This window comes from Aspergillus pseudotamarii (genome assembly GCF_009193445.1).
Source record: "Aspergillus pseudotamarii strain CBS 117625 unplaced genomic scaffold BDV38scaffold_47, whole genome shotgun sequence".
NCBI lineage: Eukaryota > Fungi > Ascomycota > Eurotiomycetes > Eurotiales > Aspergillaceae > Aspergillus > Aspergillus pseudotamarii.
The window spans coordinates 32,505-47,678 of NW_022475061.1; the positions used below are offsets into that span (position 1 = coordinate 32,505).

At 48.2% G+C, this 15,174-nt stretch overlaps 5 protein-coding genes across 5 annotated transcripts; 4 read left to right on the top strand and 1 right to left on the bottom strand.

Annotated features, from left to right (window-relative positions):
- The first annotated feature begins 130 nt into the window (after window positions 1-130).
- Window positions 131-1,570, top strand: psf2 (DNA replication protein PSF2). The gene is made up of 3 exons (XM_032055222.1): window positions 131-350; window positions 542-1,128; window positions 1,201-1,570. Exons 1-3 carry the CDS (start codon window positions 237-239, stop codon window positions 1,307-1,309), a joined length of 810 nt encoding a protein of 269 aa, XP_031911083.1. The 5' UTR covers window positions 131-236; the 3' UTR covers window positions 1,310-1,570.
- A 182-nt stretch (window positions 1,571-1,752) lies between these two features.
- BDV38DRAFT_253272 (ADP-ribosylation factor family protein) lies at window positions 1,753-3,249 on the bottom strand. Its single transcript, XM_032055223.1, has 5 exons — window positions 2,913-3,249; window positions 2,808-2,846; window positions 2,648-2,731; window positions 2,241-2,564; window positions 1,753-2,168 (listed from the first exon to the last, which is right to left on the bottom strand). Exons 1-5 carry the CDS (start codon window positions 2,985-2,987, stop codon window positions 2,142-2,144), a joined length of 549 nt encoding a protein of 182 aa, XP_031911084.1. The 5' UTR covers window positions 2,988-3,249; the 3' UTR covers window positions 1,753-2,141.
- Window positions 3,250-3,699: 450 nt separating this feature from the next.
- On the top strand, window positions 3,700-8,289 carry BDV38DRAFT_273066 (putative chromatin remodeling complex subunit (Arp8); the record flags this gene model as incomplete). The annotated part of the gene is made up of 8 exons (XM_032057606.1): window positions 3,700-3,742; window positions 3,846-3,924; window positions 3,996-4,401; window positions 4,462-6,052; window positions 6,382-6,450; window positions 6,525-6,614; window positions 6,676-7,002; window positions 7,064-8,289. 8 exons carry the CDS (start codon window positions 3,700-3,702, stop codon window positions 8,287-8,289), a joined length of 3,831 nt encoding a protein of 1,276 aa, XP_031911085.1.
- A 611-nt stretch (window positions 8,290-8,900) lies between these two features.
- Window positions 8,901-13,297, top strand: BDV38DRAFT_253277 (condensin subunit SMC2). The gene is made up of 6 exons (XM_032055224.1): window positions 8,901-9,009; window positions 9,073-9,113; window positions 9,225-11,382; window positions 11,434-11,808; window positions 11,861-12,534; window positions 12,588-13,297. Exons 1-6 carry the CDS (start codon window positions 8,983-8,985, stop codon window positions 12,850-12,852), a joined length of 3,540 nt encoding a protein of 1,179 aa, XP_031911086.1. The 5' UTR covers window positions 8,901-8,982; the 3' UTR covers window positions 12,853-13,297.
- Window positions 13,280-14,781, top strand: BDV38DRAFT_253281 (CUE domain-containing protein). The gene is made up of 2 exons (XM_032055225.1): window positions 13,280-13,963; window positions 14,038-14,781. The coding sequence occupies exons 1-2, from the start codon at window positions 13,685-13,687 to the stop codon at window positions 14,323-14,325; spliced, it is 567 nt and encodes a 188-aa protein (XP_031911087.1). The 5' UTR covers window positions 13,280-13,684; the 3' UTR covers window positions 14,326-14,781.
- Window positions 14,782-15,174: the final 393 nt, after the last annotated feature.

Here is a 15,174-nt window from a genome sequence, read left to right on the forward strand (position 1 = left end):
TAAGTAACTAACAAATTAAATAAATTGACCGCGGAGAAACATTAAAATTTGCAAACAGAACAAACACCCACCGCATTGGTCAATTCTATATCCCCAGCTTTATCCATGGTCTAGACGCTGTGACGATCATCTTTGCCTCCATTACTGAGTGTTTTTAATGATATGAACAACGGTCGCTAAGTCTCGTGCATCCCGATAAGCTGTTCCCCCCATATTCTGTGAAATCTTGACGGCCAATGGCCTTTCCCCTCCCGCGGGGCATTACGCCCCCGGAGATATCCTTTCTGGCTGAGATGGAGATGGTCACCATCCTTCCTCGTCAACGCTTGGAGGGATTGGAGCTTCTCGGTGTAAGTGTATTGTTCTGTACCCATGTTGTATTGATGAATAAGTTTCCTACCCATCTGAATCATGTATATCAAGAAAAAAAAAGCCAAGTGATTGAGAAAAGGCGGCGGGGCAGTATTGATAGAAGAACGAATATACCAAGTCAATATTCAGTCTACTTGGAGGGCTACATAAATCTAACATAATGGATCAGGGCCCTGTTGAGCCTCTTCTGCCGCCCCGACGCGCTTCTCTACCCCTTTGGCTGGCTCTCCTTCTCAAACGCCAACGTCGCGCAAATATCCTTCCTCCACCATGGCTCCATCCAGAATCTCTTTCCCTCATCCTCGAAATTGAAACCCAACACCATGAGTATCAGCATGCATTCTCCCCGCCACCGCCACTACCAGGCCAGCCAAGCCTTCGGGATCGTGGACAACGACCTGTCGCCGTACCTCGCTATACCCCCGATGGCGGACGGTACTACCCAGCACCGCCATTCCTACCCCAGAATGTCGTGCAGGACCATGTCCCATCTGGCGAGCCTCCGTCGCTGCCATTTCACTGGCTAGAGGTTGGAACGATGCTTCTTGACGCCGCTAGTGATGACTTGGTGGACCCAGACCAGACCCGGAGGCTCTTGAAAGAGCTGCGCGAGGTGCGAACAGCTAAGATAAGATCGGGTGTGGACATGCTAGATGTTGCCTCCACTGGTGGGGGCGGGGTAGCATTAACCGGTGTCGGGGCGATGGAGGTTGGTGAGGGAAGGGGGTTCATTGCTGGTGTTGTCGATGGACTAAGGTACGCTATCCATTCACCTTACTGGAACAGAACATAGTTCTCATTGCTAACCTTAAATTTTCTACTTCACAGGAAGATTGGCGCATCAAAGGAGCAAGCGCGGAGAGAACAGATGGCAGAAGATATGGCCAATGGTGGATATGACGCTACGCAAGATGACGATGACGATATGGAGTTCTAAAGGACGTGTCTTTCGTGGTCTGCTTCATATAGCTTCACAACTGAGATCTTGCCATCTCAGTAATTTTGATTCTCCTACAGCTTGGCTAGCAATGGCCCAGGACACGGCCTCGTGATGAGGACTGCAACATCGCTGGAACACGGTGAAGTTCTCTCTTGAGTGCTTACAAGGAATAGGAAATGCCTCCCCGGTATATCCTCAGCGTCAAAACAGCAATTTCATGGGAAAGAGGTGTGGCGTGGCGGCTATCCATTGTAGATGACTTTATGTTGGATAACCGAATGATTAAATATGGTCGACTAATGTATTTTACTCTTGTTCATATATACCCACTTAGAAATACGACATATAAACCACCTGAGGGTGATTCATATAGCTTCTATACCTATCATTACCACTGTGCGTCTTACGAACAGGCATGCTGAACAGTCTATTAGCGGCTGTCTACATATTATAGATACATGTGGACATGTCGACTTGCTTTCAAGTTGTGCGCTATACAACTCTAACAGTCAAGTTCCATGCACATGACATATTGCCTATCCAGGCCATTGCGCTAAAACGACGGACTCGCACTTCCAGATATCACCGGACCATCAATTAGGATATTATGCTAAGTCTTCAAAAATTTAGGTTTAAAAGAGATAAGAGAGGTATACAGTATAAAGACATAAGCTCTGTCTCCCCAACAGAGTGATGAAAAATGGGAAAGAAAAAGAAGAAGGGAGAGCTTTTCAGACGCGGTGAACGCCCGTCTAAGAAGCCCGCTCATGTACGGTCGAGGAGATATACCAAAATCAAGATCTATTGCATGACACATTGACGCCAGCGCTTATGCGTTTTCTGATTGAAGAGTTTGCTGTACATGGGATATATTAGTTTGACTGGCGACAAACGGCTTTAAACCTGACAGGAAACAGGGTGTACTCACCACCAACCAATCCATGCCTTCGTTAAGACCCTTACCATCAATAGCTGAGCACGCCACGATACTCCAGTTTCTATCTCGGAGTTCGCCAAGCTTCAGAGCCTCCGAGATCTCTCCGGCTCCCTTGGCGCCCGGCTGGTCCTGCTTGTTTGCGAATACCAGCAGCGCGGCATCGCAAAGTTCCTCCTCGTTTAACATGGCTGCAAGCTCGTCTGCAGCTGTGCCCAGTCGTTCAATATCTGTAGAGTCGATGACGAAAATAACAGCAGCGGTGTTAGCGTAGTAGCATCGCCAGTATGGCCGGATAGACGTTTGGCCTCCAAGATCCTAAAATAGAAACAAACAGGTATCAGAAATTATCTTCCCCAGTGTTGTTTAGAAATCCGAGATCACCATCGCAGTATACTTACCCAGACATTGAAGTTCAAATTTCTATATGTGACGGATTCAACATTGAAACCGATAGTAGGTATCGTCGTGACGACCTCACCGATCTATGGGATCAATCGATCGTGAGCATAGTGTTCGTGTGATGTGTACTTCAAGCAGAGAAATCGTATTGAAACATACCTTCATTCTGTAAAGGAGTGTAGTCTTTCCAGCATTATCCTACACCACCATAGTGGATTAGTCCTGGATTTCCCTGATGCCTAGTGTGAGACTATAGCCACGTACGAGACCTAAGATGAGAATACGGATTTCCTTCTTCGTCCAGAGGAAGGACCATAGACGCGACAACGAACCACCCATTTTTGGCTTTTTTATTTAATAAGGCAACGCGACTCTTAATCGGAAGTGGGAGGACTCAAGGGAGATGTTGCGGGAGTGCGAAGAGGTTGGTGTTGATCGGGTTGACGGCGTAGATGTTGACCGATTCGGGATGAATGGACAATAGGATCAATTCGGGGGATTCACAAGTGGTTTTCGACAGTTTAGGGGTGAGTGACTGAAAGAAGGGAAAAAGAGAAATCGGTATAGCAATAATGACGAACAACACAGAAAGCAATAGCTGACTAAATGGTGTATGAATGGGAGGGATTTCTTGGGTTGTGGCAACGATTGGCCGGCGGATGTGCTGCGGCGCCGATCGGTGTTGGTCCAAGCTCAGTCTTTCTCTCTTGGGCCCTGGGGATGGAGAGACCCTGGGCCATTGCGAGTGGCAGAATTAATTAAATATGAATTGATTGCCGCGCAAGTTCCATTCCATCCTCTCCTGCCCTTATTGTTACAACCCTTTTTTATATTTATATCTCTCACGTCCTCCTCTTTCTCTTCTCCCCAACAACATCACCAACCACTACCACCCCCGATGGTGTCCGCTCCGATTGTCCACCACTAGATCCCCCTCCCAATTCAAGAACTTCTTGCGATCGGCTTGCGACCAGCGCCGCATTACGTCCCGAATCAACGTAACATCATTCATACTTAGCCCTCGATCTTTGATATTACCAAATAGCACACCATGGTTGGAAAGAAGTCTGGAAAGGCCCTTCTTCGGGATGAAGGTATGCTCGCCAAATATCGTCGTGCCTGAGTGGTTACAAGTGCCCGGTGGAAGTCAGATGCACCTCATTGAGAGCAATGTGCTAATGGTCTGATACCCCCTAGGCCTTGAAAGAACAGACAACAACATGGAACTATCGAGCTGGCCTCAAATTCCTCCCATCAACCAAAAGAACTATTACACGTACGTGGTTCGCCTTTACCATGGTGCTTTCGGTGGCCCCATATTCGGACAGCATACTAAATAAGTTCCAGAGACTATCTTAAGAGAGATGACCAGTATCTAGCGTTTCGACTACAAAATGAAGAAGCGCGAAATCGCATGGCCAAAACAGCCAAAGACCGAGATCGTGCTCTAGCTATGGCAAAAGCGAATGACCTCGGTATCCCAGAAGCCGATGCAGACGATGGTGATACCAATATGGAGGATGCAGAGGAGGCTACCGCAGAAGCTGCCGGGTCGAAGGTCATTGTTATACATGTTGGCAGCCAGAATCTGCGAATCGGACTTTCCAGTGATGCGTTACCGAAAACCGTTCCGATGGTCATTGCGCGAAAGTCTACAACTAGCGAGTCTGAGGACCGCGAGGAGCCTTGCCCTAAGCGATTGAAAACAGATGATGGCTCCGAGTTGGAACCAGAGAAAATGTTTGGTTCTGAGGTTGGTTCTCATGTGCTCTTCGTTGCAGCCTTAGCCTAACTTTGTGTTTTCTGGTCACAGTTCTCTTCACAGTACACTACCATGTCCGCGGAACTCAAAACACACATGCGGCAAAACAAACGCAGGACGCTGCCGAACTCCAAGGAAATGGTAATCAATTACAACCGAAGAACCGTTCCAGAGACGATCTCGGAACACAATGACCCAATGCGGGTTGAATGGACGGAGATCCCGGACGTCGCGCCGGAGTATATAGTAGGCCAGGCAGCTTTGAGGATCCCAGATGCATCGACACCTCGTTACAAGCTCTACTGGCCAATGAAGTATGGCTGGTGTAACGAGCGAGACTACAATAGCAAAAGACTCTTATTCCTGGATATCTCGTTGATTCTTGAAGATGCAATCAAGAATCAGCTGGGCCTTACAAGTAAAAAGGACTGGCTACAGTACTCCTGCGTGTTTGTCATCCCAGATCTTTATGAGAAATCCTACGTTACACAAGTACTTGAAATGCTCATGAGGGAGTTTTCATTTGCCCGCGTCTGCTTCATCCAGGAGAGTTTGGCTGCTACATTTGGGGCGGGATTTACATCGGCTTGTGTGGTCGACATCGGTGCGCAGAAGACTTCAATCTGCTGTGTGGAAGAAGGAATGTGCATAGAGAATTCGCGTGTGAATCTCAAATACGGCGGGTCGGATGTGACAGAGGCATTCGTCAAGATGATGCTGTACGATCATTTTCCTTATGCGGACATCAATCTATGGCGTCGGTACGACTTTCTACTCGCTGAGGAGCTGAAGAAGAACATCTGTACCATGAATGAAGCCAGTGTCTCTGTACAAGTGTTCGACTTCCACCTTCGTGTCGCTGGCCAGGATACAAGGAAGTACACCTTCAAAGCTTACGATGAGGTGCATTTGGCGCCCATGGGATACTTCCAGCCATCCATTTTTGACCATTCCCTAAAGCTCAATGGACGAAGGAACTTGATATCCCGTTCAGTCGACATATATGACAGCCAACCAAACGACCCAACATCTGCAGCGCAATCAGAACTCTTAACAGCCATTGCTCCTCCTATCAGTGGCCAGGCGAATGGCGATACTCAGTCCAATACTTTAGATGTGCAGTCGACACCGAGCCGCTCCCAGCAAGTAAATGCCCTTAGCCGCCTCCAGGAGACAGAGGCTACTCCTCGATCTTCTGTTGCCGGATCTCCTGCACCAGAGGTGACCGGTACTCCTCAAGCTGGTGGCGCTGGTACACCTGCAGTCGGCGGGCAAAGTCAAAGTACATCGCAACCTCGTGCACCAACCGTTGAAGAACGCGATGATATACTGCCGGCGTTCCCACTTGACAGTGCGATTCTTATGTCTATTGCCCATGCTACTCGGTCTGATGAACGCAAAATGCGGGACTTCCTTGGCGGTATCATGGTTGTTGGAGGTGGAAGCTTGATCAATGGGTTTCACTCATTCCTTGAGGAGCGACTGCAGGCACTTCGGCCTGGATTTGCCAAAGAGATTATGATTGGCACCCCTCCTCGAGATCTCGATCCTCAAGTGGTTGTATGGAAGGGCGCAAGCGTATTCGGGAAGTTGAGCGGAACCAATGACAGCTGGATTGGACAGTTGGAGTACGACCGGCTAGGTCATAGACTAATGGCCTACAAATGCATGTGGGCTTATTGATTCAATGTCTTTCTTTTCTTTGATATTCTTTGCTATAATTATCTCTTTATACTCTGAATGACGGTATTGACACTATGGGTTGCCTTTGTTAGAAGGATCTGTACTTTAGATGATTGGTTATGCATGGAACAATTCACTTTGGATGAGCTTCATGCACTCGTATATACAATGAGTGAATGCAATAGTAGCCCATGGTTTTATTAACACAATTCACTTCCTAGGGGCCATACTTACAGAGTGTATACTTGTGACTTAAACATCCTCGGACCAATATTGATCCGCCTACAGTTCACGCAACCACACTAAACCTTAACTACAAGGCGGTGAAACAATGCAGAATGGATCCTCCAACCCCCAGTAAGTTTGTCCATCCAGACTGGTTTCGATGAAGCTGGATTCTAAGTCATTCTAAACCTGTCCAATTCTCTTAGAGCTTACTCCGGTTGAATCTAAGGATTGCGACTCGGCTGATTGCTTAATTCCAGATAACGAGATCCCTAATATTACCCTTTCTCCTCCATGTGAGTGCAGAAGAATGTCGCAAATAGATTCGGAACTGCTACTGATCAGCCTACTATACAGTGGTTTCCCCACCTTTTATTGAGAGACAAGCTCAAGAGACAGCCGATACTGGTTACTCAGATATGTCGAAGTCCAAAGATGGCAGCTCCTCCGGGAGTTTTCATCAGGAGTATATCGCGTCTTTGCGTTATCGTAATGACCTTCCTCCTCCTGACATGCCCCCGAAGTTCCTTGATATTCCTCACGATGGATTAGAGCGCTTTCTTACGCCAGGCTTCGCCTCTAATCTGGCACGTCGTGAAGAACCAAACATTGATGTCGATGCTGAGGGCGGTATGCCCATTGACCTGGTTGGTATTCCAGGTTTACACTTAGGCGATGAGAGTGGTACGTAAACTTCGTAGCGCGCTTCACGATATAACACGGCTAACGGAGTGTACCTACACAGCGATCATGGCACCTGAAAATCCGGACCCAATCGACCCCGCCGACCTTCCCCTTTTGATGACTTTGGACCAGCTGAAGAACCCAGCACCCCGGAATACGAACGTTAGCTTTCTTCGTCGGACACAATACATTTCGGCTGGTCTTCGAGCACCAGAAGGTCCTAAAGTCACACCTATGCGATCGAAATCGCGTCCGGCTGAAAAAGTGAAATCCCAGGACGACCCGGCTTACATCAAGAAATACATACAAAAAGGATTTGATATTGCATACCCCGATAGCAAGCACGTTGGGGAAGACACACCCAGTCAAATTAAAGGACACACACCGACTAAACTTGAAGTTGATGCATGGGCCAATCCTGTGCATCCGGACAACCCTAAGTTGAAGCCTGTCGGCTTTTACCCTCTCCTGCCCGACCTCCAAGGATTCCCGGACCCTGGTGGTTTCGTCCAATTCAAATTTGACAAAGCACCTGTTCAAGATGCCTCTGGCAAGAGGGATAGGCGCATGGACACCGGTATCCTTCTTCCTTCCGCGCCAGAGGAGCGCGTGTGTGAGGAACATGCGACGAAAGTGGCTCTGCACAAAACGAATCCCAAGTTGTACCCTGATCCTGGCCCAATTCCCTGGGATTATGATCTTTTCCTTCCTGAGAAGAAGGACTCTATCAAGAAAGTCCTCGCAAGCATGCACATATATAACCCCAACCGCGACAATGAGGAGCTTTACACCCACGAAGGTTCCGATAACTCCAAGTTCCACCGGTTCGATCGCACGCGTACTTTTGCTACTAGCGCTCAGACGCTTGGCGGTGATAACAAGCAGAAAGATATTGCGGTGACACTTTTCAATCCGTCAGAAGCGAAGGAAGATTACTTGTCCTCGAAGCAGAAGGCTGCATACTATTACCCCATTCTTGGGAAGACCCGCCTGAAGCCCGAGAGAGCCCGTACCATTGCACAGGCAGGCCTTGCTCCAACCCGCCCTAAGACGAGGGAAGACCAGGTTGACCAAATACAAGTTGTTGTTCGCGATCCAGATGAAGCGGAAGTGTACAAACGCTCTTTGCACAGGGCAGCCATCGACCCGAAGTTCGCAAAGACCATGCCCCCTCCACCAGAGGGTGCAAACGATGAGCACGAGTCACCTGAAGAGGGTGTCAAGGAGGCTGTCTCCAGAGATCGTGAGCCAAGTGTTGAAGAGACGGATAGGATGAGTGACGAGTAATCGAGCCTTTTGTGCTCTCTCCGCCCTATCTTTATATCCTACTACACCAGAATCACGACTATGGCTGTATATGTTTCTTTTGTCCTCTGCATATTTTCATACCCTATTCGTATCATGACCCTGAGATACCTTTGGACCTCGTTGCCTTTGTATCTCTCCCTTAAGTAGAATGCTCTGGCTCATGCCAGGGCGTGGTTGGTGTGGTTGACTTATCATTGGTGTCAAGGCTGCAAAACACGGCGTTGACTGGCTTGAATAAACATGGCTTTCAATTAGCGAGAATCTTGCTCTGTTTGGTTATTGAATGTCTTCTTCTTGTTATTTTTTATTTTCTTGCCGTCCACAAATTCTTGGATAAGGGACAAGTTAGCACATAGCCTGTTTCATACAATTGCCTGAGAATTGTACCTGCTGCTGTGTATACTACCAGAGGTACTCCGATATACTAGTACTCCGTAGTCGATACCATCTATCCTAATTGGCCCCCGTTCCCGCCAGCTTGACCCCTCATGCTTACATCATCCTAGAGGCCACCAAGCCCAAAACAGCAAACAATAAACATGATGCCGCCCGCAAAAACACGGCGCCCGCCAAAACAATCCACCGCCTAATTCAACTGTGCGCAGTTAGTCCCCAGCGCCCTCCTATGCACTTGGTTATCCAGTTGATGGGGCTGATTCTGGAGTCGCAACCATGAGGATTACTGAGGTCGTTATCGACGTAAGCTTTCCTGATGCACAGCGACGCCGACGAGAGCTTGAGAATGCTAACCCAAGGTGGTAGGGTTTCAAATCGTACGCCGTGCGTACGGTGATATCAGGATGGTATGCTCTGATCTAGTCCGAACGCGCGACTTGGATAGAAGCGATTTTGCCATATATGCTTGTTACGAGCGTTCGGCGAGTGCAACGAGCGCGTTGACTAACTTTTATTAGGGATGAATCCTTCAACTCCATCACGGGCCTTAACGGCAGTGGTAAATCCAATATCCTTGATGCTATTTGTTTCGTCCTTGGTATCACGAACATGTCGACCGTCCGCGCACAAAACCTGCAAGATCTGATCTACAAGCGTGGCCAGGCCGGTGTAACGAAAGCCAGTGTGACCATCGTCTTCGACAACAGGGACACCGCCAAATCGCCGATCGGTTTCGAAGAATATGCGAATATCTCCGTGACTCGACAGATTGTTCTTGGCGGTACGAGTAAATATTTGATTAACGGCCACCGTGCGCAGCAGCAGACCGTGCAGAATCTCTTCCAGAGTGTGCAGCTAAATATCAACAATCCCAATTTCTTGATTATGCAGGGAAGGATTACGAAGGTGCTGAATATGAAGGCGGTCGAGATTCTGTCTATGATCGAGGAGGCGGCTGGTACGCGAATGTTCGAGGATCGGAGGGAAAAAGCTGCTAAGACCATGGGGAAGAAGGAGCTGAAGTTGCGCGAAATCGAAGGCCTTTTAAAGGAAGAAATCGAACCTAAACTCGAGAAGCTCCGGTCCGAAAAGCGAGCTTTCCTCGATTTCCAGCAGACTCAGAATGACCTGGAACGTCTTACTCGCTTGGTGGTTGCCCACGACTATCTTCGCAGTAATGAGCGGTTACGGGTCGCGGGCAATGAGTTTGAGAGCAAAAGGCGCAAGGTGCAGGCGATCGAAGATAATGCGGTAAAGCTTAAGAGTGAGATAGCTCACTTGGAAGAGGATGTGAAGCGGGTGAGAGCGGCTCGTGATAAGGAACTACGGAAGGGAGGCAAGTTCCAGGCCCTTGAGGATGAGGTTAAGACTCACTCCCATGAGCTTGTCCGGTTGACCACGGTGTTTGATTTGAAGAAAGCTAGCATTGTGGAAGAAAAGGAGAAACACAAGGAAGCGCAGCAAACTGTTAAAGATCTGGAGAAGCTCCTTAAGGAGAAGAAGAAGGTCTACGACAAGTTACAAGCACAATATGATGCTGCAAAAGCAGAACTGGACGCGCAGACAGCCGAAGTCGAACAGAAGGAGGAACTGCTCCAAACACTGCAGACGGGTGTGGCATCAAAAGATGGCCAAGAAAGTGGTTATCAAGGCCAACTACAGGACGCTCGTAATCGCGCCAGTGCGGCATCCACTGAACAAGAGCAAGCGAAGCTCAAGATTGCACACCTGGAAAAGCGAATCAAGGAAGAGGAACCCAGAGCGAAGAAAGCGAAGGAGCAGAACTCGGGTCTCCTGAAGGAACTTGAGGGTCTTAAGTCTCAAGCCAAGAAATTAGATGCGGAGCTGGCAAGACTTGGGTTTGAACCGGGCAGAGAAGAGCAGCTATATCAGGAGCAAACGGCGTTACAGAAAGAGATCCGTGAGTTGCGTCAGAGAGCCGATGGTCTTCAAAGGAAGGTTGCGAATATCGATTTCCAATATGCCGACCCCCATCCGAATTTTGATAGATCCAAGGTTAAGGGCTTGGTCGCCCAGCTCTTTACGCTCGACAAGGAGAAGCTCCAGGCTTCTACAGCCCTTGAAATCTGTGCTGGTGGTCGCTTGTACAACGTTGTTGTCGACAGTGCAGAGACCGGAACCCAGCTGCTTCAGAAGGGAAAACTGCGCAAACGTGTGACAATCATTCCTTTGAACAAGATATCATCATTCAGAGCTTCTGCCGAGAAGATCGGGGCGGCGCAAAACATTGCCCCCGGAAAGGTGGACCTTGCCTTGTCGCTTATTGGATACGATGAGGAAGTTACATCGGCTATGAACTACGTCTTTGGCAACACCTTGATCTGTAACGATGCAGAAACTGCAAAGAAGGTGACTTTCGACCCCTCGGTTCGTATCAAGAGTGTCACACTGGATGGCGATGTTTACGATCCTTCCGGTACCTTATCTGGTGGTAGTTCACCGAACTCGAGCGGTGTCCTCATTACCTTACAGAAATTAAACGAGGTCACAAGGGAAATCCGGAGCAAGGAGCGGCTACTTGCTACTCTGGAAGAAACGATGAGAAAGGAAAAGAAGAAGCTTGACGCAGTCCGTACGATCAAGCAGGAGCTGGACCTCAAGACTCACGAGATCAAACTTACAGAGGAACAAATCAGCAGCAATTCTTCCTCGTCGGTGAGTTTCACTTTTCCTTTTCTAGTTTGGACACAGGACTGACTATCTCAGATCATTCAAGCTGTCGAGGAGATGAAAGCAAATATTGAGCAACTCAAGAAAGATATTTCCGACGCAAAAGCTCGCCAGACGGAAGCATCCAAGGATATCAAGCGAATTGAAAAGGACATGAGCGAATTTAATGACAACAAAGACAGCAAACTCGCGGAACTACAGGAATCCTTAGATTCTCTAAAGAAGAGTCTCGCTAAAAATTCGAATTCGGTCAAGACGTTACAGAAAGAACTACAAGCGTCCCGACTGGAGTCGGAGCAAGTAGGAAGCGATCTCTCAGCTGCCGAAGAACAGAGCGCTGAGGCTGAGAATGCCCTCAATGCTCAACAAGAAGAAGTCAAATCGCTCAAAAGAGAACAGGCACGGATCAAGGTACGAAGAAAACTGACGCTATAGTTGAGAGTTGACTGCTGACCTGTCATAGGATGCCCACGATATTGCCCAGGCTCAACTCGACGACGAAAGAGCTAAGCTCACAGGTTTCGATGAGGAGCTACGAGAACTTGAACAGACAATGCAAGCAAAGAACTCACAGATCACTGAAGAAGGCCTCGAGCTGCAGAAGCTCGGGCATCAGCTCGAGAAATTACAGAAAGACCAACAGGCTGCAGCTCAAACAGTTACCCATATGGAGGAAGAACACGAGTGGATCGAGGATGAGAAAGATAACTTCGGCCGTCCAAACACTCCTTATGACTTCAAGAACCAGAACATTGCGGAATGCAAGGCTACTCTACGGAACCTCACCGAACGTTCTCAGGGTATGAAGAAGAAGATCAATCCTAAGGTCATGAACATGATCGATAGCGTGGAGAAGAAGGAGGCTGCCCTGAAGAATATGATGAAGACTGTGGTCCGTGATAAGCGTAAGATTGAAGAGACCATTCTCAATCTGGACGAGTACAAGAAGGAGGCTCTTCACAATACCTGGACTAAAGTCAACGGCGACTTCGGTCAGATCTTCGCAATGCTTCTTCCCGGCAGTTTCGCTAAGCTGGATCCGCCGGAGGGCAAGGAGATCACTGATGGCCTGGAAGTTAAGGTGCAACTTGGCAAGGTTTGGAAGCAGAGTTTAACAGAACTGAGTGGTGGACAACGGTGAGCAGAACATCTTACTTGTTCAGGCGGACTTTCAGCTAATCAGTGTACAGATCTCTCATTGCTCTTTCCCTCATTATGGCACTTCTGCAATTCAAACCGGCACCCATGTACATTCTGGACGAAGTCGATGCCGCCCTAGATCTGTCTCATACACAGAACATTGGCCGCTTAATCAAGACGCGTTTCAAGGGGTCTCAATTCATCGTTGTCTCTCTGAAGGACGGCATGTTCCAAAACGCCAACCGTATCTTCAAGACAAGATTCAGCGAAGGAACTAGCGTTGTTCAAGCTTTGACTCCTGCCGACTTGAAGTAATCTGTTCATGGTACTCCTCGATGTTAGACTTTGGTGTGGGATGCATATATCGCAGTCTTCTTTTTGGTTGGGCATTGTGGGATAGGAGCGCATTATGTGGAACGTTCTTGGCCGAGTTTTGGAGACGGTGTTCTTTCCGGGATGATGTATATGGATCTGGATGGTCTTCTTTTCCCTTTTTCTGTTTATTTTTTCTTGGTGGCATTTATATTCTTGTCTCTACATTTTTTTTTAATGATGCACATGACATGAGTATTCTCTGTGATGTTGATGGTATAAGGGGGTGAAGTGAAACGATAAGAGTCCGTCCACGGTTGAGATTTCGCAATTGGGCGAGAACGTGATAGCCGCGGAGGTGCAGACTTCCGACTGGTATTAATTGTCCCGAGAATTAAATCACTCGGAGGTCTAACTCGCCAGTTCCGTACTCTGTACCTGGCAACCTGCATTTTTCAGACCCTTTATTCTCCATTTCACGTGCTTTAAAGCCGTCAAAAGCGTGTCGTTCAAATTCTCCTTGGTAACTGCCTGTCTCCCTGTTCATCGTCTATCAGTACGAACCTCTGTTGGGTCATTTTCCGAGTCCCGAGTGTGGCGCCCGGCTGAACGACTTCCACCGCCACATTTTATCATCTAAGTTCTAAATTAAATAGTTACTCCGACCGCCTCCCTCCTGGACGTCATTCCCCCGGAAAGCGTTCTCGTCGATCCCCGATCCATAGTCCGTCACTTTCACACGGCCTTCTGCCGATTTATTGGCAGTGTTCTTGACTTCTTCGCTTAACTGCGATTATCGGGATCTCACGTACACTTTGACCCCTCTCCCGACACCATGCCCGAGGAGGAGCCGTCCCTGAACATCTCCTCACTACTGACACTTGCCGTCGTGTCGTTTTTCGTCATCCGATGGTTCCTCAAGCGTGACGGCGATGGAGGTGATGGAAGCGGTCGCAGCCGTGCGCGCGGAGTCATCGATCCAGCACAAGTGGAACAAATATCACAGATGTTCCCTCAGCTAAGCACACGCGACATTATGTGGGACTTGCAGCGCAATGGTGGTAACGTCGCAGCAACCACGGAACGCATCCTGACAGGTCGTGGACTGGAGACAGTAAGTATAGGTTTATTTTGACGTGTGAGTGTCGCGTAGGGTAAGCTGTGTACTGACTAGGAATGTCCTTGTAGCCACCACCTTCGTTCCAGCCTCAGGTCGCCATTCCCCAGGCCAGCGCACCCGCAGCACAAACTGCCGCCGCCTCCGCGGCATCGAAATCGGATGGTCAGGACCTGATTTCGCGATACAACCTCAGCGGCAAAGTCGCCACCGAGGGCGCCGAGACCACTCAGTCGTCTCCTTCGTCTGGCTGGTCACAGAACAAGGAGGAACGTCAGCGTATACTCCAGAAGCGGAGGGATGATATGATTCTGGCAGCGAGGAAGAGGATGGAGCAGAAGGTTCGCGAGAGTGCGTAATTGAGATACAGAATGACTTTGGATATTTCATCTCGGACTGTATCTGTTGCCTTTCCTTGTTTATTTCTTTCTGCTTGAAACCCTATCTCTACCGAGAATCCTATCTTTCTTGGGGAGGGGGCTGGGATGTGTAGATTGCAACACGGGTCTTCTCTCAACTGATTCTTCCTTTCATCTTGCTATACCCGGTTTTGGTTTTCCGACTCCTCTCCGACATTCTTCCCCCCCCCTCTTTTCTCTTCTTCTTCCAGCGTCTGTTTCCCGCAAAGCGTTGCATGCTTATGGTGTTAGGTTGAATCAGAATACCCGAGGCTTAGGTACTAGGGAATATAGGGTATATACACATATATAGATTGGGTTGTTTTTAGTAATGGTCTGCAGTGTAATTCTCGCTATCTATATTTACAATTATGAAGTTGGATGTGTCGTATCGTATCATGGCTATATGCTCGTTAGACGGTAGGCTATACTGTTATTCACAGTGCCATATACCCTCTCCCATACATCGGTTTCAGCGAAAAGGAAGGGCAATTGTGGTTGATTGCAATTCAACCAATATCTACTACTTTACATACCTAGTAGTTGTACCTTACCATTTTCTAAGAGCTAGATCCATATAAAATCGAATTACCCAATCCAGAAACTAGATCTTATCAACCTTCAACCACCACCGCCTATCATGTAGAAACCCCGCCTTAATGCCCTCGATCATTTCCCGATCATGCATTAACGCATGGACTTAGCACTATCTATCTACACCACTTTCAATCCAATGTAACCCTTTCCTTTCTTCACCAAAAAACTATATAAATAGACTCTAAGATCTCCTAAGTAACCCTACCACTAGTC